This window comes from Arachis stenosperma, chromosome 3, assembly GCF_014773155.1.
Source record: "Arachis stenosperma cultivar V10309 chromosome 3, arast.V10309.gnm1.PFL2, whole genome shotgun sequence".
NCBI lineage: Eukaryota > Viridiplantae > Streptophyta > Magnoliopsida > Fabales > Fabaceae > Arachis > Arachis stenosperma.
In genome coordinates, this window is record NC_080379.1 from 140,801,452 (window position 1) to 140,825,263 (window position 23,812).

Genomic DNA, 23,812 nt, shown 5'->3' on the forward strand with positions numbered 1-23,812 from the left:
CATCATGTTTCTCATTTGATTCCTTATCTTCCTCCTCTGATTCCATCTCCTCAACATTAGTGGATTGCTTAGCTGAGCTTCCTTTTTTTACAATAGAAGAAAAGAAACACCTCCTCTCTATCTGAAAAGTATTTTCCACAATGCCTTTCGCTTCAGGAACTAGTTGGCCCTATACATCAATTGCGTGTTGTGTCTCTCCTTCTTCTTCTATCCAGTCCTCTGCTCTTGGCACATTAGCCCTCGATCCCGAGTATTCAGCTCCTTCTCCAGACTCCATTACCTTCTTTCCCTGCCTGTGAAGTGATTCCTCTTCCTTGCACACTCTATCTCGTTCTCTTGGCTCATGGGAATGGGACGCCCCCTCTCATATAACACCTTAATATTCAAATTATTATGCTCGAGTCATAAATCAATGATAATAAGGTGGTACGACTCTCAAGGTGGATTTTTAATACATAAATATAGGTATAATTGAAAGAAGTATTAATTGAAAAGCCTGAAAAGTGAAATTAAAATCGCGAAGTCATAACACTCACGTATCGAAGCAAAGTAAAGTCAACGCGTTCAGCTAGCAAATAAAATGACTAAAGCATATAAGGAAGAAATAGAATAAACATAAATATAAGTATACTAGCCACTAGTTGCGACCCGCGAAGTTTAGTTCGACTATGGTTACAGAGTTAAAACAGTTGACAATAGAAATTCCTATCTCTCCAAAAATATATCAAAGCCTCTATAGGCAAGTTTTAAAAGAATGCATACATACATTGTAATTGTTTTTACAAAATAAGGAGAGAAATCTAAAAGCACAAAACAGAATCAGATAAACTCCGCCGTCATTCAGACGAATCCAGTTCACTGCTGAACGTCAGGACCTGCATCTGAAAAACAAAAATATATACACGGAATGAGAACCCCCGACCCATGGGTTCCTAGTATGGTAAAAGTGCCAAATAAATACAATGCACTATAATATAAATTCACTAAGCATCTTAAACTTCTTATCTCGTCATATCCATCTTAAGTTCTCATTAATCCATAACTTGGCAACTATCATAGGGAATTCTAATTCTAACCCAAAACCCTTCATACTTTACCACCTCCCAAACAACTAACCCAAGAACCAAATCAAACACAAATAATACAAACAAGTAATACACAAGTAAGGCAAGTAAGTTAATTAGCAAATAATCATGAAACATGTACAATTAGGCAAACCAAAGTAATTAAGCAAACCCAAACAATTCAAACATATGCATTTGATATATGTCTATCCTATGACTGATGAGTCTCATCTATCGGTTATCAAGCTAACCCGACGTGTCTGGTAGCTAACCCAGACACTATCTCTCTGTTGCTCATTAATACCGTTAGAGGGAATACGTGTTATGTCACCATTAGAGGGTGGTATATGTACCCTATCACCATTAGAGGATATCTGTACCCTGTCACCATTAGAGGGTATCAGTGCATTATCACCATTAGAGGATATATGTGCCCTGTCACCATTAGAGGGATTATATGCCCTGTCACCATTAGAGGGTATCTCTTCCCTGTCAGGCTGTCACCCTTACAACTAGAAAGATAAATACAAGCATACTAATCCAAAATTTTCCATCATGATTCATTTACCACATTCATTCATTAACTCATATATGCATCTCCAGCATACTCGCCACATTTTCACGTTTACTCAATTAATCATAATCATTTAATCATCAAGTATATTTCAGTATTACTTCTTTATTCATTTTCCCTTACATTCATTCATTCATTTTTCAAACTTTCTTCATCTTCAAGTTACCACTCCTTCCTACATTCTTCTCACCACTCAACCTACAATTAAGGTTTAGGGGCTAAAAGAGTAAAAACAGAGGTTTAGAGGTTCGAAACTAGGTTTTAAAACATAAAATTGAGTTTGCTGAAAACAGGTGTCACGCGTATGCGTGGGAGTGCAGTTTATCCCATCTTGCGTGAGCATATCCTTGTCCACATATGCATGTACGCTGGATAGAAATGACCCTTTGCAAATGAGGGGTATGCGTATGCATATACTGCATAAGCTCCAAAAAGCTGCTAAGTCCAGAATTTTCAACTTTGTATACCAAATTTTGATTGAGCATAACTTCCTCATTTTAAAACATTTTTCCTCCGTTCTTCAACCGAAATAAACATCTCAGACCAAAGTTTATTTCTAAACAAGTTTGACACAAATCGAAGGTTCGGAGATCAAGTTATGCTTCGCCAAAGTTGGCCAAAAACACAGTTTATATAAAACTTTACAAAACCTCCATTTTCAAAACATACCAATTCCAAACCTTTTTAAATCAACCCCAACCTTAGCCATTCAGCATCAAACCACTCCCAACTTATATTTTAAACTTTCTTATTCAATCCATAACCCACCAATTTCCTACTTTCTTGAATCTCAACTCAACAATTCAATTCAAACAACATCCAATCTTTCAAGTTCAATAATCAACAAAACATCATGTTGAAACATTTATATGTTACTATCATTCATTTAATCACCAATCATCAACCAAACACTTACCATCCTTACCTCTTTTTGGCCTCTGGCCTAAATTCACGGCCTCCGGCCCAATATTTCATCAAATTAACATACATAAACTTATCACCATATAATTCACTATCCAATACCAATTTCAATCAACACAACAACAATGCACAATTCCACAATCCTTATCCAATATCATCCACTACACATATAATACCAATCAATCATACCATTCAACCTTAATCCTAGGGGCACCTAACCTAGGAATTCACATCATATCACACGGTACTTAAATGAAACTTAAACCGTACCCTAGTCGATTCCTCGTAAAACCCAAGGACACCTCATGGTCAACATTCCTCGAGAGTTCACAGCCCTAAAGCCTCTCCGAACCAAATCACAACCACCAAGGCTCAACAATCAAGCTTCCAACATCATCAATGTACTCCAAATCAACAATATTCAATCTAAACCACATATATCACTATAATTAATCCCTAAACTCAAAATATCAACAATTCCACAGAGGGCTAGGGTTCTTACCTTCTTCAAATATTATATTATCATAACCCAATAATCTTCTCAAATTAGATTGACCCTAAATACATCAAAACATCAAAATCTCAAAACCCAAACACTAAATTTTTGAAAAAGAGAAGAGAAGACAGAAACTAGGAATATGGTTTTCTCACCTTTTAATTTACTGGATTTTGTAGATAATTTCAAAACAAATGCGTGGTCGCTGACGGCTTGTCAATCGGAGCTCCGGATAAAAAAATATGATGGATTGAAGATTGAAATCGAAGTTGGAACCCTCACCTCACCTCTCTTCCATTTTCAGCATGTGTGTGTGTTTGAAACGGGGAAGAAGGCTGAAGCTCACTCATTAAATGGGTAATAGGTTGGGTCTTTGGGCCCAATACGGGCCCGATTCGCTCCCTTTTGGCCCAATCTTGGGCCAAATTATTTAAAATTAGTGTTAAAATTCTTATTTTAATTAACTCTATCTTATTTAACTATAAAATTCTATTTTCTAATTTCTTTAAATAATAATTAATTTATTCAATAATTATTTAATAATTTTACAGGTTTTTCATCTCATATAGCCACCTCGCATGACTGAAGCAAAAACGAAGGAAACATGAACGAGACAGAGAAATAAACTCTTCTCATGCTTTTTTCCCTCACTCCTCACCCAAACCAATTTTTAAATAATATAATACTTATTAAAATATACTACATATTATCATTAGTTTACGAGTCCGCAGATCGCGTGAGTCTCACTCTAGTTATAATTAAAATTTAGGGATATGAGCATAATATTTATTAAGAGGGATGCTACGAATACAAGTATTTTTGAAGCCAGGTCCAACCAAGTTGGTGTAAACCCAACGAAAAAAACATGTACACATGTCACTACTCTTTATTTTCCACGCCTTTTGTAGTAAATAACTTTTTGTTGGAGAGAACACAAACTTATTCATATAACACAATTTTTTAAAACATAACACAAAATTTTGCATATAACACAAACTTATCGATATAACACATAAATTTTGCACATATCATACAAATCTTTGCACATAGCACACAATTTTTTGCTAAGAATGTATTTTATTAAGCGAGTGAGTCAATGTTCTGAATATTTAGTCCTTTAAAAATTTGCACATCAAAATTTCTATGCTACGTACCAAAATTTTTGTGTTGTACACTAAAATTTATGTGTTGTGTGTATTTCATTGGTAGTGTATACAAATTTTTGCATATAGCACACATATTTTTGCACATAACACACAAATTTTTGCGATGAATGTATTTTGTTAATTGGGTTAGTCAATGTTCTAGATATGTAGTCCTCCAAAAATTTATATACTGTACATCAAAAGTTTTGTGCTATGCATCAAAATTTGTGTTGTACATCAAAATTCATGTGTTATGGTATTTTATTAGAATAATATACAAATTTTTGCATATTACACACAAACTTTTGCACATAGCACACAACGTTTTGCTGTGAATGTATTTTATTAGTTGGATGAGTCAATATTTCGATATGTAGTCATCCAAAAATATATGTGCTACACACCAAAATTTTTGTGTTATGTTCCAAGATTTTTTGTACTGTACACCAAAATCTATGTGCTATGTGTATTTTTCTGAATGAAGAAGAAAAAAGAAAAGAAAAAATTACACAACAACAACATCAAGAAGAAGAAGAAGAAGAATGCGCAAAAGAAAATAATAATGGTGGCAGCGATGATGTTGACGATAGTGGTAGCAACACTAATGACGTTGAAGAAAGAAACGTGCAAAAGAAAGATGATGACTGTAACACCTTAATTACCCTAAACTTTACCTCATGCCATAAGGCAAAGGTTAATCAAGGGTTACGACAATTCTAAGGTTCATACATAAATATACATAGAAAGAACAATTATTTTAGAAGTCCGATGAAGAAAATAAGCTCAAATACGGAATTACAAAGCGCGAACGTTCACACGAAGCTACAAACTTAAGGCACAAGATAAAGGTAATAGATAACAAAATATAATAGTATAATAAGCATAATATACTAGCCATAGCCTGCGAAGTTTAGGCCAACTAGTTGAATACTGACATACAGAGTTTTGAAAGTAAATAGCTTATACAGAATAACTGCATCTGAAAACTCACTGAGGTAGGTTGCAACCTGCATCTAAAAACAACAACGTATGGAATGAGAACTGGAAGTTCTCAGTATGGTAACAGTACCCAGTAATGTAAGATGTAAGACCCCGGAATGCCAGAGGCAATCCTAGAGCTTCATACAAAACAGATATTCAAGCTTAAACGAAATAAATAATTTAAACTGTAACCAATAAATAACGGTATCTAAACTTAGGGAATTTCAATCTAAAACTAGTCTCCGCTATCCCACAGCCATCACCAACCTACCCTTCGTGCGATCCCATTGTCACCGCTTACCTAACCTCCTCAGCACCAAACAAACACAGATAATGCAAGTAAGGAAAACACATGTAGTACTCATATATATAACAGGTAATTCAAGAAGCAAGTAGGCATATTATACAATTAGGCAAACTCAAGTAATCAAAGCAATCAAGCATATAGGAGATACATAAGATGAATGTATGTCCTATTGGCTGTGATATCACATGTCGATTATTGTGCCAAACCCAACAGAAAATTCGGACGGCAGTTCCCGGATTAGTCTCTCTGTTGTGCATACTCAGGAGGAACAATTCCGAGGGATAAGTGCCCTACCACCTTCTCCTTTCAGAGGGAAACGTTCTGAGGGAGAGTGCCCTGCTACCTTCCTTTGGATGCCGCGTCATTCCATGGGTCAGTGCCCTACCACCTTGCAACCAGAGAGAAACCCATGCTCAGGAGAAAAATTTTCGAGGGATGAGTTCCCAACCACCTTCTCCTTTCAGAGGAAAAACATTTCGAGGGAGAGTGCCCTACCACCGTCCTCTTGAGCAATAAATACGAGTGAGAATCCCAGCTTCAAGCCTTACATCCGAACGTAGGCAGGAGACTGCCACAGCCCCTACAACGGATAACAATGTATATCATAATCACGTATTCAATCTCAGAGGCCACTCCTCATAGCACACTTCCACTCATACTCATTTCATCAATCATAACCATTCATCTCCAAGTTTCCAACATCATAACTATCATCAATTAACAACTTTTTGTTCCGAACTCACTAGTTCGTCAATTTCTCAATTCATATACCATTCTTCTTTCACACTCCACCAAACCCATCCTCAGTACACCAGAAACCTAAGCCTCCGTTCTCTAACTTTTCAAAATAATACCAAATCAAACCTCCTAGGACCTTTTCCATGTTTTAATGCCCGAAAAAAATCCAAGAGTCTTAAAATGGTGTCTCAGAAGTGTACAAGCTTATTGGGAAGGTAAAATAGTTGAAGACAAAGTTTAAGTTTGAGAAACAGGACGTGTGCATACAAATAGGGGTGTGCGTGCACATGCCGAGGTGAAGTTTTAAAAAGTGTGTGTACGCATAGAGGTGTGCGTACGCACAAGTACAAAATGTTTGAGTTTTGTTCGCTCGCACAAGGTGTGCTAGCGCTCTCAACAGACTGCCCTTCCCAATATGTGCGTGCGCACAGGGCTATGCATATGCATAGGTTGTAAATCTTCATTGGATGTGTGCACGCACAGGTTGTGCTAGCGCTCTAAGCAAAAAGCCTTCCCCTGTGTGTGCGTACGCACAAAGCTGTGCATGCGCACAGGTTCAAAAAATCACAGGGGTGTGCGTGCGCACAAGGCTGTGCGTTCGCACATACCAGAAATAACAAAATTCTGCAACTTTGCAAAATTTCAAATTTTGACACCAAACTTTGAATGATCATAACTCCCTCTACAAAACTTCAAATTTTACAAACTTTATATCAATTCAAAGAGTTTTCAATGAACATTAATTTAAAGTAATTTTTGACAAATTTTGAAAACCGAGGCTCAAGTTATGATCCGTTAAAGTTCACCAAAAATTCATTTTTACCAAAAACACTAAAAACTCAATTTTGCCAACTCTCAATCCAAAAACCAACTCAATCACTTTTCAACCATACCAAAGCAACCCAAAATTCATACCAAACATTGCTTCAACCATTTTCTCAATCACACAACCTTCTAAACATTCAACAAGTCTAAATCCAACCTAATTCACATTTCCCAAAATTCCATTTTCCTTATAAACATCAATATGACTACTCACCATTTCCATCATTATTCAACTATACCACATCTAACATTTAATATCTCAATTTGTCAACTCCTTCAATACTCATCAATCCAAACATCAATTTATCATCATCCTAACTTCATCACCCACATTATTTATCAATAATATCAACACTCACCTTCAAATTACCAACAACATCAATATTCATCATCAATCATCAACCATATCAACAAACCCTCATCAACAACAATGACATTTATTATCAACCTTCATAATCATTAAATACCAATAATCATCATCAACATATATCATCACACATCATAATCCTCATTCAACAACATCCAAAACTATCATAAAGACTCATAATTCTCCTTATTCACCAAGAACATTTTCACAACAATATTACACATCAATAATTTCGCATACATAAATCCATCACTTACCACCTATCATTATCATAATAATCATCCAACACCAATCTCAACACAACATCAATAACCCATCATCATGCTACATATACTCAAAGTCATCATACATCATATTCATTAACATCTAATTTCAATCCTATCCTATGGTCTACTAGTCCTAAGTGTCCAGTGATATTACATAACACATAGAGGAGATCGAAACCATACCTTGGCCGCTCCCCAAAAAGCACACCGCACCAAGATTGGAGTCCAACAAGCTTTCAACTCACCAACAAGCCACCAAAGCTCAAACTAACATCATATAGTAACTAAACACAAGAGTTTAGTAAAACCTTACCTTACCCAACAAGATTAGGGGTAAAATCCAACAATTACCCGCTACTAGAGATCACCTAAACAAACAAAATCACAAAATCTACTCAAAACCATAACCCCAAAAACACAGAATTCTAGGGCTAGAAGCTTGGGATTGAGACGCGATTTCTTACAAGGTTTGCTTATATAGAATCGAAGAGCTCAACAAGAGCTTTGCGTGGTGACGGGGCCGGAAATTGACCGATTAAGAATTTAATGGAATAAATACGTTCCAAGTACAGTTCTTAACTAGTGAAAATCCGCTTATCAATTTAAAAGGGTTATCACAAAATTAGAATAAAAATACTGAGAGTATGAATCCCAGGTCGTCTCCCAACGAGTTGACAAAAGAGTGCAGCTTATTGGTCAGAGGTTTTCCAAGAAATTTTGAGTTTGAGTAACAGGAAAATAAATAAGAGAATTTATATAATTCAAATAAAGATCTTGACCGGGAGAAGATTAATTGGAAGTTCTATCCTTGTTGGATTTTTCGCAAGATCAATTGATAATTGGTAGTTGTTTCCACTTAGTTATCCTTTACTGAATAAAGGAAGGTCAAGTAAGTTGGAAGTCAACTTCTATTCACAAGTTCTAATCCCCTCCCTTGGGAAGGATTAGCGTCAGTGACTAGAGATTCAACCAACAATAAACCCAATTACACTTTGACTCTTGAGTATTCCAACTCAAGGTTCTCCTTTTAATCTACTCCCAATAAAGTAGGAAGAAGGCACCTATGGTACCCTCCTAAGAACTACCTAACAATGGCAAGTCTAGCCCAGGCAGACAAAAATCACGAGAAAGCCATAAGGAAACAAAACGCACCAGAAAAAATGCAAAATGCATGCAGCAACAGTGGTAGCAAAAAGCAAGCATGATAATCAACAACGAAAAAAAAAATGCTTACTAGTAAATGAAGAAGGAATGAAGTAAGCACAAGTGTGATGGGATTCGCAGCAAATAAGGCGCAGAATTTTGGATGCGCAGTAGTGAGAAAGTGAAGAAAGGTGAAGAGAGTGTGTGAAAGAAGTGAAGAGGTTGCGAAGGCAAAGGGTGGAAAATGGTAACCGTCAAAGGGAGCGCGGAAAGACAGGGGTAAAATTGACTTTTCTCCCTGCTTTCAAAACAATCATAAAGAGCATTTAATGCTACAAAAACTGAAGCGATGCCCCAAGTAACGGTTGGGGACAACACACGTGCATTGGAGCCATGGACCTCTTCAATGGGTTCCCGGACTAATCAGGACTCGACCCGAGTGGGCACGAGTAACTCGAACGCACCAACCACAAGCTTCTAGTTTCACGATTGGTACAATGGAGACACTGTTCCGGCCCAGCCCAACAAGGGTTTCGGTCCGACTGTGGACCGTCGACCCGCTAGGTCACTTGATCCAAACCTACAGGTGACCCGCGCACCACCCCATGCCCTGTTGGGGATATCTGGCCAGCTAGCAAAAGCTTTCAGACAAAAATGGGCCCAACCGAAAGGCCTACCCGAATCCAGAGTATAAATGAGAAGGAATTTACCCCTCTCCAGATGTAAGTTACCTTTTTACCTTAATTGACTACCTCATCATCGTACAGAGTATCTTTACAAGTGGCCCCACCCGTCGACCCATCGATGACTTAGACGGTTATCCTCTTCGAGAAGTTTGCACCCAGGTCTAGATCCCCATTTTACACTTGTTCCAGTCAAATTACCACCCAAACCGTCCATCACCTGAGCATCCAGTCAAATTACCACCCAAACCGCCCATCAACCGAACATAAATGATTGTGAAGGCATATCACCACCGTCATAGGAGTCACGGTTTGGCTGAAGCCTTAAATAGTTAAATGTTGTTCCATCTCCAAGGCCATTTCCACCCTACACGGGACCCACAACCACCACCACTCCCTCAACTGAAAGCTCATAAAACTACCCAATTCTGCCAATACCATACTACATGCAATATCAATATTCAGTAGACATAGCTACTGATCTGTTGAGTGTTTCCGATGTTGAAATCTTGCTGTGTATAAATGCAGTGGGTATCATCATTATTTGACTTCACTTCCCCTTTCTCACGAAAACGGAACACCACACGCGTTTTTAACTCCATATTTATAGACAAGACTATAGTCTTAAAGTATGGGAAAAGAGCAAAAGCAGGAGAATGCAATCATCACCACCATACCTCCACAACCCCAGGTTAACAACTTAACACCCTCTATCACCTACATATATATAGTCATATATTAAAAACATTATAATATAATAATAATAAAAGAAAAATAGCAAATCACACCCCAAACTCCCATTAATCAACCATCATGATGACATCTGTATTTAGATCATTATGTGCATGCCATGAATATTGAATTGTGTTGCGAATGTGATGATGATCTTTACAGCCTCGTAGAATTGTAATCCAAATGCGTGCCATCATCATCATCATAAGTTCATAGCCTGAACCTATCTGTGATGTAAAGTTACTCTCTTTTTCTTTTCTCTCACATTTACATGTGGGAGTGTACTCTGCAGGACAAAGGCCAAGAGAACCAATCGGAACCCCAAAACGACGATTCCGAGCCTGAAATTGAGGTCCCATTGCCTCTCACCGATACTTCCCGGGTATGAAAATTCCGTGTCTCTCATGGCATTATGAAAGTTGTTTGAAAGTATCTGACATTGTTAGGGGAATGTAGGTTTTGTATATGTTGGGAGATTTCACCGCAGGGCCTGCGTTTAGGTTCACGCAATGGCTCCAATTGGTTCGTAAACGCACTGCCAATTCCAATTCCAATTCCTCTGGATTCCCCCACCGTCGCTGCCGTTCTGCCACCACCATGCCTTCTACTCCGACGTCAGTTGTTGCTTCCACCACTCACCATTCTCTTTCATTTTTATTTGCAATCATTGCCTCTGAAAATTTCAACAATGTCACTATGTTTGATTATTTATTCATTCTTTAATCCTAAAATCTACTAGTATCTGTGCTCAGCTCTCTGGATTCCATTACTTTGGTTTTGATATGCTTTGAAGTGCGGACCCTGTGTATCTGTTGCTAATCTTCATCATGGTTGTTGTTCAGCATTGGCGAATCAATTCAGGGTGCAAAATGTGATACAGCCCCTGAGCAAACAGAAACTAGTTTGTGGGATAGGCTTGGGAAAGCTTCCATGTTGGACATTGAATCGAGTTCATTTTCTTGGGATAAGCTCATTTCGCTTCACCACATTGAACACAGCAGTAGCAATGAACTTATTGAGGATGAAATGAACAAAGCTCTTGAGGTTTGGATTTATATACTCATAAATCATAATATAATATGTACACTCACCAACGCACTACTTGCTGTGTTTAATGGAAGGTCTTTAAGTATTGAGATGTGAATATGCAAACAGGGATAATATCTTTCAAGGCTGAGCTTGTCAATAATTGTTAGCTTCAAAACTCAGAAGTTAGAAAAAACTATAATTTCTTGCTGGTTTAGCTTCTGCCCAATTGATTGTCACTAAGTACTTCTGTGCATAGCATATGCACCTATCCCATTAATTCATATACTAGTTTATTTGTTTGTAGTACCAAATCAGAGAGAAGTGTATATGCATACTTTTTTGGTTAAAACTATTTTTATCTCATGTGCACTCATAGGTAACTGTAAATTCTGGAGGGGTTGTCTTCTTTGCCTTTTTCAACTGCGCTGGGAATGATGATGCTGTTTCAAAAGAAGCAGCAGCTGTTATAAAGATATCATCATCAAGAATGGCAACACAGTCTGAACGCCTTGGCTATGAATTTGCCAGGTGTTTGGGAGTCCAAACGCCACAGGTTGTTTGCTTAGTTTTATAACACAAACACCATATTGGCAAGCTTAGGCTATCGGATTGTGTTCCTACTCTATTCACTCTCTTCTGTCATTTGGAAATGCAGGCTAGAGTCATTCACAATACCAGTTCAGAATGGCACCAAATAAAAGAAGCTGCAGAAAAGGCTAAAGAAGCATCATCTGATGAGGGTGATGAAATTGGGGAAGTGACCTGTTTTGAACTTTTGGAAGCTCTTGAGCTTAGCAGATGTCTCTTTTTTATGAGGTGCAATCTAAGTCTGACAAATAGCTGATTTATTCTTTTGTACTCTGCCATTAGTGGCATTGAGATATAGATGTGCAAGTACTCACCTTGTCCCTATCGAGTAGGAAAATAAATGAAGTAATAAATGATATCTATAGAAGCTTAGAAGGATAAGGATATTAGGTAACTAATATTCCTATGAAGATGTCATTAACTAGCTTATTCTAAGTATTTCCTATCTTCTTGCAGTTATGTACATGGATCACCTTTGCTTGAGAACTCTAGTGCATTTGAGTCCGAAGAATTTGCAGAAAGTACATCAGCAGCTCTTGGCAGGGTGCTGATGTTGGACCTAGTCATCAGAAATGAAGATAGGCTCCCTTGTCGTGAACTTAGGTGGCGTGGGAATTCTGCAAATTTGTTGTTGGCTGAAAAGAAGATCTCTACAAATACAGATGCAATAGAAGCAGCCTTTGATTCTGCAATAAATCGATATAGACCAAAAGCGATTAGGGCTCTTCAAAAAGAAAGAAGGTCAACTTCAGTTGACAGCAGACTCATTTCTCATAAGCCTGACTTGATATCACAAGCTTCTGATCTGTCTGATATTTTAGAGTCTCCGAGATCCGTTGACATGAGCCTGGAGAGGCAAAAGGAATCTCCCGATTTTAACATTGTAGCCATTGATTCAGGCGTTCCTCGCCGGCCCCCTGCTGGAAAACGTGCAAATGACCAGGTTAATTATCCTAAGTTGGTTGAGTTGTTATTGCATAGTTCTGAGTTTGCCTCAAACCTTTTATATGATATAACTGGAGGGAAATTAGGATGTCCTCCACCAGAAGACATGGATACACTTGATACACATGATACACATGCAAGTGACATGACACCAGTAGTTCATGCATTTCGTACCGGATTTCGGTCTTCTCTTAGAGATTTGCAGGGTTTCCATATATTCCTACTAACACTTCACCAAAGACTAGATATCTTGTTTCGATCATTTATGAACATTATAAGCAAAATATCTTTGGGGGAAGGTGACAAAGAGGATTCAGTGGTACCTGAGTCACCTTCAGTGGCTACTGGTAGTAATTGTTACTCTCCAACCAGTAGGGAGAGGTTTTCTAATGATAACCATCAAGATTTTACTGATTCAGAATCTCAGAGATATGCTTCAAGGGCATCATCTTGGGGAAATAGAGATAGTTGTGACTCTGCTTCAACATCAAAAGAAAATCGGTATGGAAAGTTCTATAGAGGAAATGGGGAGCCACTTCGCAGTCTCCGCTTAACAACTAAGATTCGTGACTTTCACAAATTTGCAAAGGTTGTCTCATAGGTAGCATAATATTGTTTACTGGTTGCATCGATTTGGAGCTGCCAATGAAAATTTGATACATTTTTCCCCTTTGATTTTATGGATCAGAAATAATGATTCAGTTGTTATCTTTTGCAAAAGAAGACTTTTATCTCATGTCTATCTACAAAAAACTGGATGTTGTGGACATTGCATATGATTGTGACTAAAATATCGTTTTGCTGCTTTCAGAAGTGAGAGCATAGATTTTGTGGATTTGTTTTGGCTATTTTGGTTTTGGAGATGCTATGAGTTCTCAAATTAAATATATTATGATTTCCAGGTCGATGCTGAATCTAATAAAGAATTGGAGCAGTGGAATGAAATGCTTAAAAGTGATGCTATCAAACTATGCCAGGAAAACAACTTCTATACAGGATTTTTTGAGGGTAGTGATAATAACATCATTGTTGATGCATATGAACTTAAGGTATCTTCATTGTCACTGATTAAGGATTCATATTTATGAAATATGAATACATTACCATTTTAACTTTCAGGTCAGACTTGAGCATATTCTTGAAAGAATTGCATTGATATCTGACGCTGCAAGTACAGAGAAACCATCTGCCGTTACAAGCACTGTGTTCATTGGTGGAGCACTAGCTGCAAGATCTGTTTATACATTGCAATACTTGGGAATCACACATATTATATGCTTGTGTACCAATGAAATTGGACAATCAGATACTCAGTTTCCTGATCTATTTGAGTACAAGAATTTCTCTGTAAGCAAGTCATATTCCAGATTCTAACTAATGCACTCAATTATTCTACACTCAACTATTCTATCTTATTTTTAAAGATCTACTTTATTTGAACTAGTTGAACTCCTCCCACTTAATTTCTGAACTATTCTTTTTTGTTCAACTTTTACTTTTAATTCTAATATTAGGTTCCCTTCAGGAAAATGTCTTGATATAGGTTCTGTTCGCCCTCCTATTTGGACAGGTGTATGACAATGAAGATTGTAACATCAGCAGCATATTTGAAGAATCATGTGATTTTATAGATCATGTTGAACAAAATGGTCAGAAAGTTTTAGTTCATTGCTTTGAAGGGAAAAGCAGAAGTGTGACAGTGGTCCTTGCTTACTTAATGCTCAGGAAGTAAGTAATGGTAAATATAGAATCCTTGGTAAAATAATAGGAGAGAATCGTATTTAAATATTTGAATCTTAGTTGCTATCAATTCTTCATGAGCTATTTATTTGAACAGCCATCAATTCTTCATGGTTTGATACAATGAAGTAACTAATATGATTCAGCATGTGGCCATTATAAGTAGTATATCTTCTCTGATATGTTGCAGGAACTTAACTTTATTAGAAGCATGGAATGCTCTGAAACGAGTTCATCGCCGGGCACAACCTAATGATGGTTTCGCAAAGATCTTACTGAAATTAGATCAGAAACTGCACGGGAAGGTGTCAATGGAGTGGCAGCAGCGGAAACCGAGCATGAAAGTTTGCCCCATATGTGGGAAGAATGCAGGACTAAGCAGTGGCTCACTGAAACTGCATCTGCAGAAAGCCCATAAGAAGCTATCATCTGGGAGTGTAGATAGTGCCATGTCAATGGAGATCCAAAAGGCATTGACAGCTTTGAAGATTAGCCGTGGCGGAAGTGTCAGCCCGACACAAAGGTCCTCTCATTCAACAGATGAGTGAATACAAGATACTGTAAATCCAACTTACTTTACTCTAGCAACAGATAGTAAGTATAGGAACTAATGAGGGTAAATATTTTACTTGAGCAGCTACGCCTGAAGTATAGTTTTTCTTCTGTCCATTTCTTCTAGCTTCTCTCCTGTAAAACCTAAAGGGTTAAAGGTTGCAACATGTGGGGGTTATTATAGGTGAATGTTCTTCTAAGATGATATTTTCTCAACATTTGCATAGTTATCTCACCGATAAATATGATAGTGATAGATAAAAATAATCATCAAATTTACTAATAAGATACTGTAACTAAAATATTTCATTATTGATACATAATTTACTGATAAATACAAGCAGATTATTCAGAATCAGTTACTGTTTATGTGAGAGGGGAATATCACTTTCAAATTGAGAGCGTGCAGTTTACTTTGAAAAAGGTTCGAATACCCAAAGAGCATACTGCTTTGAGATCTCTCGGTAATCAGTTATCATACAATTAGAGATGGCATGTGACGGTGATCGGTCAAACTGGGCAATGACTTCTGAATTATAATGCACTTTTTTTTTATCACTTTTCTTTCTTTTCTTTTTTTGGAAGGACTATTACTGAATACTGATACACTTCAGTTATAATAAACATGATATTCTTAATCTGTTTTTTTCGTCGTGTTATTTATCGTGTTTCGATTAGTTTTTTTCTTTTATTTTACTATATATGGCTTACCCTAATTAAATTAAATATCATAATTATAGTTTAACAATGTAACTATTCTTTTTAATTCTTGGGCTACTAACTTGAAATAATTAAGAAAAAAAACCAGTAATTTGTATTTTGTAGTTCACCGTAATCATGACTAAGTGAATATCGTGCTTATGATTGGAAGAGTAAAGACATCCCGCTTCCACTAAAATTGTACATTGATGCACAATATCCGAGGTACGGCGCAAGTTCTCATTGTCATGGTATTGGTCCCTGTTCTATTTTCTTTCTTGGTGAAGGGCAAAACACGCCCTCGGACTACCAGCGTTGAAATGAACAGCTGTAGGTTCATTGTTGACAACTAAACAAAACTAAGACTGACTATGTTCAAAATGAAACAAACACAAAACATCTTAGACAAAGGCATTAACGTTACACAGGAAGAGGCTCGGGTAGTGAATCCGGGGCACCACTGCTACCATTGAGCACGATCACATTGCCATCAGAATCAGCATCCACAATAACAGAGTCTCCCTCTTTGATCTCTCTAGCAAGCATCTTCTCTGCCATGCTGTCCTCCAAAAGTCGCATTATCGCTCTTCTTAGAGGCCTAGCCCCATAACTAGGATTATAGCCCTCCTCAACCACTCTCTCTCTGAACCTCTCTGTCACCGAAAGATCAATATCTTTAGCTTTCAGCCTCTCAAACACCTCCTTCAGCATTATGTCAGCTATCTCCTTCACCTCAAGTTTCGTGAGTTGCCTGAAAACGATCATTTCATCCAGCCTGTTCAAAAATTCTGGTCTAAAGTATTGCTTCAGCTCCTCGGTCACCAAGCTCTTGATTCGGTTATAGCTGCTGTCCTTCTCATCGTATTCGAGGTCAAATCCTATTTTGCGGCCTCCCTTCTCAATCACACTACTTCCAACATTTGATGTCATTATAAGAAGTGTGTTCTTGAAGTCCACAGTTCTTCCCTTGCTGTCTGTTAGCCTTCCATCTTCCAGGATCTGAAGCATCATATTGAACACATCAGGATGGGCTTTCTCAATCTCATCGAAAAGTACAACTGTGTAGGGACGACGCCGAACTGCCTCGGTCAGTTGACCACCCTCGGTATATCCAACATATCCAGGAGGGGAACCAATGAGTTTTGACACCGTGTGTCTTTCCATAAATTCACTCATATCAAGCCGAATCATGGCTTCTTCAGAACCAAAGTAGTATGCAGCCAGTGCTTTCGCCAACTCAGACTTTCCCACACCAGTTGGCCCAGAAAAGATGAAGCTGGCAATTGGACGATTAGGGTTCTTCAATCCAACCCGGGCTCGACGGATAGCACGACTAATGGCTTTTACTGCTTCATCCTGACCAATGACTCGCTTGTGTAATGTCTCTTCCATCTTGAGAAGACGATCGGATTCATCTGTTGATACTTTCTCGACAGGAATACCTGTCCAAGAAGAGACAATGTGTTGTATGTCAACTTCAGTCACAACTGGACCTGCATCTCCTGCCTCACTCTCTGCCTTGCTCATCTCCTTGCCTTTCTCAACAAGAGCTGAGATCTGTGCCTTGAGATCCATTTCTCTATCTCGTAGCTCTCCAGCCTATAAAGAAATGCATGCTTCATTAGTCAATTAATTGATGTGAAAAAACCAACATACTTTCTGTTAAACTAAACAAAACTAGAAACAGAGACAAATAAAAGAAAAATGCCCTCCATCTCTATTGTACAACTTTATGAGTGAGATAGTAAGTAAAGCAGTACCTTCTCAAAGTCTTGGTTGCGTACAGCTTCTTCTTTCTCCTTCACAATCTGCCTGACCTCCTTGTCAAGTTCCTTTGCTTCTTCAGGTAACTGTAAGTACATAAGCCCAATTAGCATAACAGTGGACTAAAATAGCAATTCTAGTTAAGACAAACAATTTACCTGTGCATGTTGAAGACGAACTCGAGAACCAGCTTCATCAAGCAAATCTATTGCTTTATCAGGCAAAAATCGATCACTACAGGAGACAGCATTAATTATAAGCTAGAAAACACTTATGATATCCCAAAAAGCAGTATAGGTTTGGGTGTGGATGAGTGAACCAGCATTTTGATTAATCTACTGATATCAAACAGCTATATTAGACTTTCCAAATAAATACAGATAGAAGTAATACAATTCAAAGAGGAGAATTTATGCTAAATTTCAGACGATTAAATGATTCTACATCAAGTTTAGTAGAATGGTTGAAATTTAAACATGAAAAAAAAAGGTCTGATCCAGCACTATATTAAAAGACAACTCCACAGAGAAGGTGTAGAATAATTATGACAAACCTGATATATTGGTGTGACAACTGTGCAGCAGCTACAAGGGCTTCATCAGTATAGCGGAGCTTGTGGTGAATTTCATAGCGCTCTCTAAGTCCTCTCAGTATTTGTATGGTTTCATCCACAGTTGGCTCTGGCACTTTAACTGGCTGGAATCGTCTTTCCAAAGCTGGATCCTTTTCAATGTGCTTCCTGTATTCATCCAGTGTCGTAGCTCCTATACACTACATAAATTTCAAGCCAAATACATAGTTAAGTGACATTTCTTTAATTGGATCAAAACATAGAATAACCAGAACATAAAAGAGCAACTCTTGTACCCATGTTGTATTTTTATAATTTAGTTCAAAAGGATGCAAAAACAAATTATTGTCAAGGTCAGACAACCAAGTAGCCTCCTTTTTCAACTTGTTAAGGAAAATGACTACCTGCAATTCCCCTCTAGCAAGAGCTGGTTTTAATATGTTTGCAGCATCAATCGCCCCTTCAGCTGCTCCTGCTCCAATCAGAGTGTGGACTTCATCAATAAATAGTATTATCTCATCACTCTGTTTGATTTCCTCCATTAGTTTCTTCAGCCTCTCTTCAAATTCTCCACGATATTTAGTTCCAGCTACAAGCAGTCCCATATCAAGGGTTATAACCTAAATCATGCAGAACAGAGGGCTGCTCAATAGCGTAGAAATGAAAAGGCATATATGGGTAACTAGCACAAGGGAGAGTATAACATTAAATCAATTATAAAACGGATCACCATTTACATTCAACAGAGAGAATAATCCTCCTTACCTTCTTTCCCTCTATGGTTTCAGGAACATCCCCATTTGCAATACGTTGGGCAAGACCTTCAGCAATAGCTGTCTTCCCAACACCAGGTTCTCCAATAAGGCAAGGGTTGTTTTTGGTACGACGACCTAAAATTTGAGTGACACGTTCAATTTGTTGCTGCCTTCCGACAACAGGATCCAATTTTCCCTGAGGTTGGAAGGAAGAAGATAAATAAATACAGAATGATACCTAATCTACAATCTTCATTGAAGAAGACTAGGAAAAGCCAATTACCTCCTCTGCTAACTTGGTCAAATTTGTGCCATACTCCTCCAAAGTCGGCATCTTATTGCTGCTACTACCTGAGCCTACAGTAGCACCAACACTGTCAGCACTCTCACCAACCATGCGGATAACCTGCATCCAACCCATAGAGATTATAAGATTAAGAAAAGGAAGTTAAGATAAAAATATGCATATATATCGGAAATATGCAGAAAGGAAGTAAACAAAGCCATAATACTAGCCTGAGTGCGAATATTAGCTGGATCAGCACCCAGGTTTTCAAGAACACGTGCTGCTACACCTTCACCCTCACGAAGGAGACCAAGAAGCAAGTGTTCAGATCCAATATAATTGTGACCTGCAAGTTGGTCAATGTTAATCAGGGTAATTCATCCAATCCTCTGCTCCTTTACTTTGTTCATCCAATTCAAAACTCATCAAACCTTAACTGACTCTTCAAATAAAAAATAAATAACAATTACAAAAATTTAGGGAAAAATAATATGATCTTGACCCAATTTAACCAAATCATTCCTACCACATTTCAGGCTACATTAAGTCAATAACAACAACCAAAAAAAAAACTCCGAAAACTGCTAAGTAATAGACAAATGGGTGACGGGAAGCAATTTCTCTGTAATGGACATCTTCTGAAAACTACTTAATTAGACATATGAAATAGCAAATAAAGGTAGAAAGTACTTACCAAGTTGACGAGCTTCATCCAGTGAGAGTTCCAGAACACGTTTTGCACGGGGAGTGAATGGAATCTCAACAGCAACAAATCCACTACCCCTTCCAATTATCTTTTCAACTTCTACACGTGCATCTTTAAGGTTAATCCCCATAGACTTTAGAACCTTAGCAGCAATTCCAGTACCTTCACCAATTAGCCCCAATAGAATCTGTTCTGTTCCAACAAAATTGTGACCAAGTCGTCTTGCCTCCTCCTGGGCCAGCATGATTACTTTGATTGCTTTCTCCGTGAAACGCTCAAACATGGCTTTAGGTATGCATCTTCTAGCCCTTGCTCTCCTTGAAGAAGAAGCAGTTAACACCTTTGAATGCAAATCTTGAACATGTCTCGACTTAGTATCCAAAGGATTAAGAGTACGTAAGCCTGAGAAACCTATCAGCCTTGATCCAGGCACTTGTAAGGCAGACATCATTACCACTGATCTTTTAAATTTTCCTAATCCCCTCAGTTGACTATGCCTTTGCCTAGCCACTAGGCCAGGTAAATTAATTGACTGAGCCAAAACCGTCGGCATGATTTCTGAACTGCTGGCTGCATTTTTCAATTAACCATAATATTAGCCAATGGGTAACACACTTGAAAAAACAGAATGCCACACCCCCCCCCCCCCCCCCCAAAAAAAAAAAACGACCACATCTTTGGACACATCAACCAGCCAAAATTATAAAATGGAACTGCAAACCATAAGTACAAGAAACAACTACAACCAAGCCTTTTCTCACTAAATGGGGTAGGATTACCAAGTGTAATCGTTGCAATGATTGCGGGATGAAAAAGGTGTACATGGGCTCCGTCATTTTCACTAGTGAGCCCTCACTCCCACAAGCAAAGAAAAACTTCCAATGTATATCACCCAGGAGATTAAACAGACGCATTTCACAATCATTGTACAATTCCAAAAGAAGACATTACAGCTATGGAGAAAGCTGAAAACAAAAACATTTTCCATTCTGCTCGACAACTTCCCAATTTAAGCTAAAGTAAATCATTCAATCCATCAAAAAACAAAGTACAGCCACCACTCCAGCAAGAAAACCGAACTTGACATGATGCCCACGGAGGTTCCAACAGAGTATCGAACGTGGACTAACAAATCAACACCAAGAACCAAAACGAAACCAATAATAATTATAACAAATAACAAGGAACTTGAAGCTTTGGAAACTTGACAGTGACAAACTTCATAAAATAATAGAGCTAAAGGCATGAGAGAGAGAGAGAGAGAGAGAGAGAGAGAGAGAGAGAGGTCAGCCCAACAACAAAGGCACATTAAAACATTTAAACAAACACCTGGTGCGCAAAACCAGAAAATACATAGTAAAACCCACACAAGCAAACGGAAGGGAAAATGCAACAACCCATGTACTCAACACAACCTTAGCTGCAAAACCTAATCGAAGCAGCTATTGAACTACCACACCGAACAACAAACGCAAAAAGCGCAATGAACTCACCAGAAGCCCTCGCCACACAAATCCAACTTCGACCCAGAAAAGATTGAGAAATATAAATGGAAAAAATTAAAGGATTGTAAAATAAATTCAGATAGAAAGATAAATAGAGGGTTTGGGTTTAAGTTCGGTTTGTACGGTGGGGCGAGGAGGGAGGAAAAAGGTAACAGATAAAATGCGGTCGTCGACAACAATAGAGCTACGCCAGCCTTATATATGTCGTTTGCCCCTCACCTCTACCTACCCTTCCCTGCACCCTCTCTTATTATATCAAACTCTCCCCATACTTCGATAACACGTGTTCGCCTTTTATTGGTTCACTTTAGTGCTTTGGAATTGACACGCAAGAAACGAAATGCATGAGGCTCTTTTTGTTGGGATGTGAATTCTGATGACCAGTTTGCAATTGGCAACTCATTTTATCCCCTTCTTAGCCATTCATGGGTAAAGCGTAGTTGTTGTTCAAAAATGTTATTTCTTTGAAATTGAGTTCAATAAATGTTTCTTGCAAGAAAGATAATCTATTGTTTCGTGCATAATGAAATTACTCAAATTCGTTCATAACTAGATTAGGCATTCAAATGAAAGCTATGGGCTTTCATATATTGGGCTTTTCTCAAGGATCGCCGCTCTGAAACGCCCCTTAAATTGTAGCAAAACTTAAAAGTGGGTAAAGTATGGTCCAAAAAGAAACTGGGTTACCCAAACCAGTACTTTAAGTTGTGGGCCTTATTCAAGACCATGAAAAAAGTTATGGGCCTTATTTTTAAAAACCAGTACTTTAAATGCTATTTATTTTTCACACAAAAAAAAATAAGTGTTATTCTCTAAAATTATACTTTCATAGTGAACGAAATTAGAAATAAGTTGCCCAAAAAAAAATAATAATAATAAATGTTATTTCAATATCATGAAAAGAAAAATAATAATGAGAAATATTTTGAAAATTATAATATGTATTGGGGGTGTAAACAGCCAAAGTTTCCTTGATGTTGGCGTTTTTCACCTCAAAAATCTACTCCTTAAATAGCCGTATAACCGTAAGTCATTAAATTTTTTTATTTTTAAAAATGTAAAGTAACTTTAGTTATAGTTAAACTAGAAAAACCTACTACTGCTGTGATGAGATGCATCACTTTCAGCACATTGATGAAATGATGTTGATTTAAATAACTTGGTATTGGTATACGGCATATGCCCCACACCATCAGACACAGGCAAATTAAACGTACGTTCTGCAACATGCTCACGAGCTTAGTGGACAAACATTAATACACCATATATAATATATACTCACAGCACAGCTGCATGCAACTTAATTAAGATCTTGTCCCCCTTTGTTTTTCCAAGCATATTGGGCATATATCTTATGTTGATTTCAAAACATTTTTACAGAATTCATATACATTCAGCGGGCCTCAACGGTTTTGGAAATTCGGCTATGATTTTGAATGGTTTTTGGTAAAGATACTTATTAGATCGATCAGTATATTTTTATATATAAAAAATTATATTGTAATTTGAAGCTAGCTTTTATCAGTACTCATTAGTAAATAATTCATGAGTTAGAAATTTAAAATTATAACCGTATGAAATTTTAATAAATATTTTAAAAATAATTAAATAAAATGTATAAGTTGGAGAAGTAGGGAAAACAGATGAGCGTTGTGGTGCGGTGGGGAGAGAGGTGTAAAATTGGTTTCAAGATTGGGCAGTAACTGTTGTTGACAAATAAAGGGGATTCACGAGATGCTCGAGATTATTCAAACTGCTATATCCATATCCATCATTTTTATTGATTCTCATAATTTTTCTCACTTTATTTAACCATGCCCTCTTTTTCTTGTTTTTCTACCATCTTCCTCTCTCTCATATCAGACTTGACTTTCAAAACCCTAATAAGGTACTACTTCTTTTAATGCAATCCCATGACAAAACACAGCACTGTATGTTTAAGTCCTCATCAGAAAAAATCTAAACTTCTCTTATATTAATAGAGTTTAATTTTAAAAGATCATTCAGCTAGTTAATATAAAAATTAATTATTTTTATTGATATAGTATTACATAAATACATATAATTTTATATTATTAATATATTAAAATTAAATTCATATTAATATATACATAGCATATTTAGTGGCTGAATATCAAACTAATATACATCTGTATCTAATACACATAGTATATAATTTTTTAAAAAAATTTATCATTATATATAATTATAAAAAAATACTTTTTTATTTTTAATTAAATTGTAAATTATTGATCATTTTAACTAATCTTAATTTTATTATTTTTACACATATTTAATAAATAAAAAATTTAATAGATATATTAGTATCTATTGATATAATATATGAAAAAGAGAAAAATATAAAGACAAGAAAAACGTTTACCTTAATAAGCAAGTGTTCCCCGCCCTTTATATTCTTTTGATATAATA

The 23,812-nt window shown here is 37.1% G+C and overlaps 2 protein-coding genes across 2 annotated transcripts; one reads left to right on the plus strand and one right to left on the minus strand.

Annotated features, from left to right (window-relative positions):
* The first annotated feature begins 10,141 nt into the window (after nucleotides 1-10,141).
* Nucleotides 10,142-15,276, plus strand: LOC130966764 (dual specificity protein phosphatase PHS1-like). Its single transcript, XM_057891590.1, has 11 exons — nucleotides 10,142-10,201; nucleotides 10,535-10,624; nucleotides 10,699-10,856; nucleotides 11,085-11,286; nucleotides 11,648-11,824; nucleotides 11,927-12,087; nucleotides 12,316-13,393; nucleotides 13,707-13,853; nucleotides 13,924-14,151; nucleotides 14,375-14,532; nucleotides 14,735-15,276. The coding sequence occupies exons 1-11, from the start codon at nucleotides 10,142-10,144 to the stop codon at nucleotides 15,090-15,092; spliced, it is 2,817 nt and encodes a 938-aa protein (XP_057747573.1). The 3' UTR covers nucleotides 15,093-15,276.
* A 611-nt stretch (nucleotides 15,277-15,887) lies between these two features.
* LOC130965741 (chaperone protein ClpC, chloroplastic-like) lies at nucleotides 15,888-21,577 on the minus strand. Its single transcript, XM_057890502.1, has 10 exons — nucleotides 21,371-21,577; nucleotides 19,866-20,447; nucleotides 19,402-19,517; nucleotides 19,169-19,291; nucleotides 18,896-19,081; nucleotides 18,535-18,750; nucleotides 18,113-18,330; nucleotides 17,718-17,793; nucleotides 17,556-17,645; nucleotides 15,888-17,394 (listed from the first exon to the last, which is right to left on the minus strand). Exons 2-10 carry the CDS (start codon nucleotides 20,428-20,430, stop codon nucleotides 16,216-16,218), a joined length of 2,769 nt encoding a protein of 922 aa, XP_057746485.1. The 5' UTR covers nucleotides 20,431-20,447; nucleotides 21,371-21,577; the 3' UTR covers nucleotides 15,888-16,215.
* Between the last annotated feature and the right edge of the window lie 2,235 nt (nucleotides 21,578-23,812).

Excerpts from the sequence above, each read along its gene's own strand:
- LOC130966764 (XM_057891590.1), top strand. The coding sequence starts at position 10,142 with ATGGGAAAAGAGCAAAAGCAGGAGAATGCAATCATCACCACCATACCT. Across the intron at positions 10,202-10,534 it reads CCATACCTCCACAACCCCAG|GACAAAGGCCAAGAGAACCA; the intron begins GTTAACAACTTA and ends TGTACTCTGCAG. Across the intron at positions 14,152-14,374 it reads TTGAGTACAAGAATTTCTCT|GTGTATGACAATGAAGATTG; the intron begins GTAAGCAAGTCA and ends CTATTTGGACAG.
- LOC130965741 (XM_057890502.1), bottom strand. The coding sequence starts at position 20,430 with ATGCCGACGGTTTTGGCTCAGTCAATTAATTTACCTGGCCTAGTGGCT. Across the intron at positions 19,292-19,401 it reads CAGCTAATATTCGCACTCAG|GTTATCCGCATGGTTGGTGA; the intron begins GCTAGTATTATG and ends GGTTGGATGCAG. Across the intron at positions 17,395-17,555 it reads GCAACCAAGACTTTGAGAAG|GCTGGAGAGCTACGAGATAG; the intron begins GTACTGCTTTAC and ends ATTTCTTTATAG.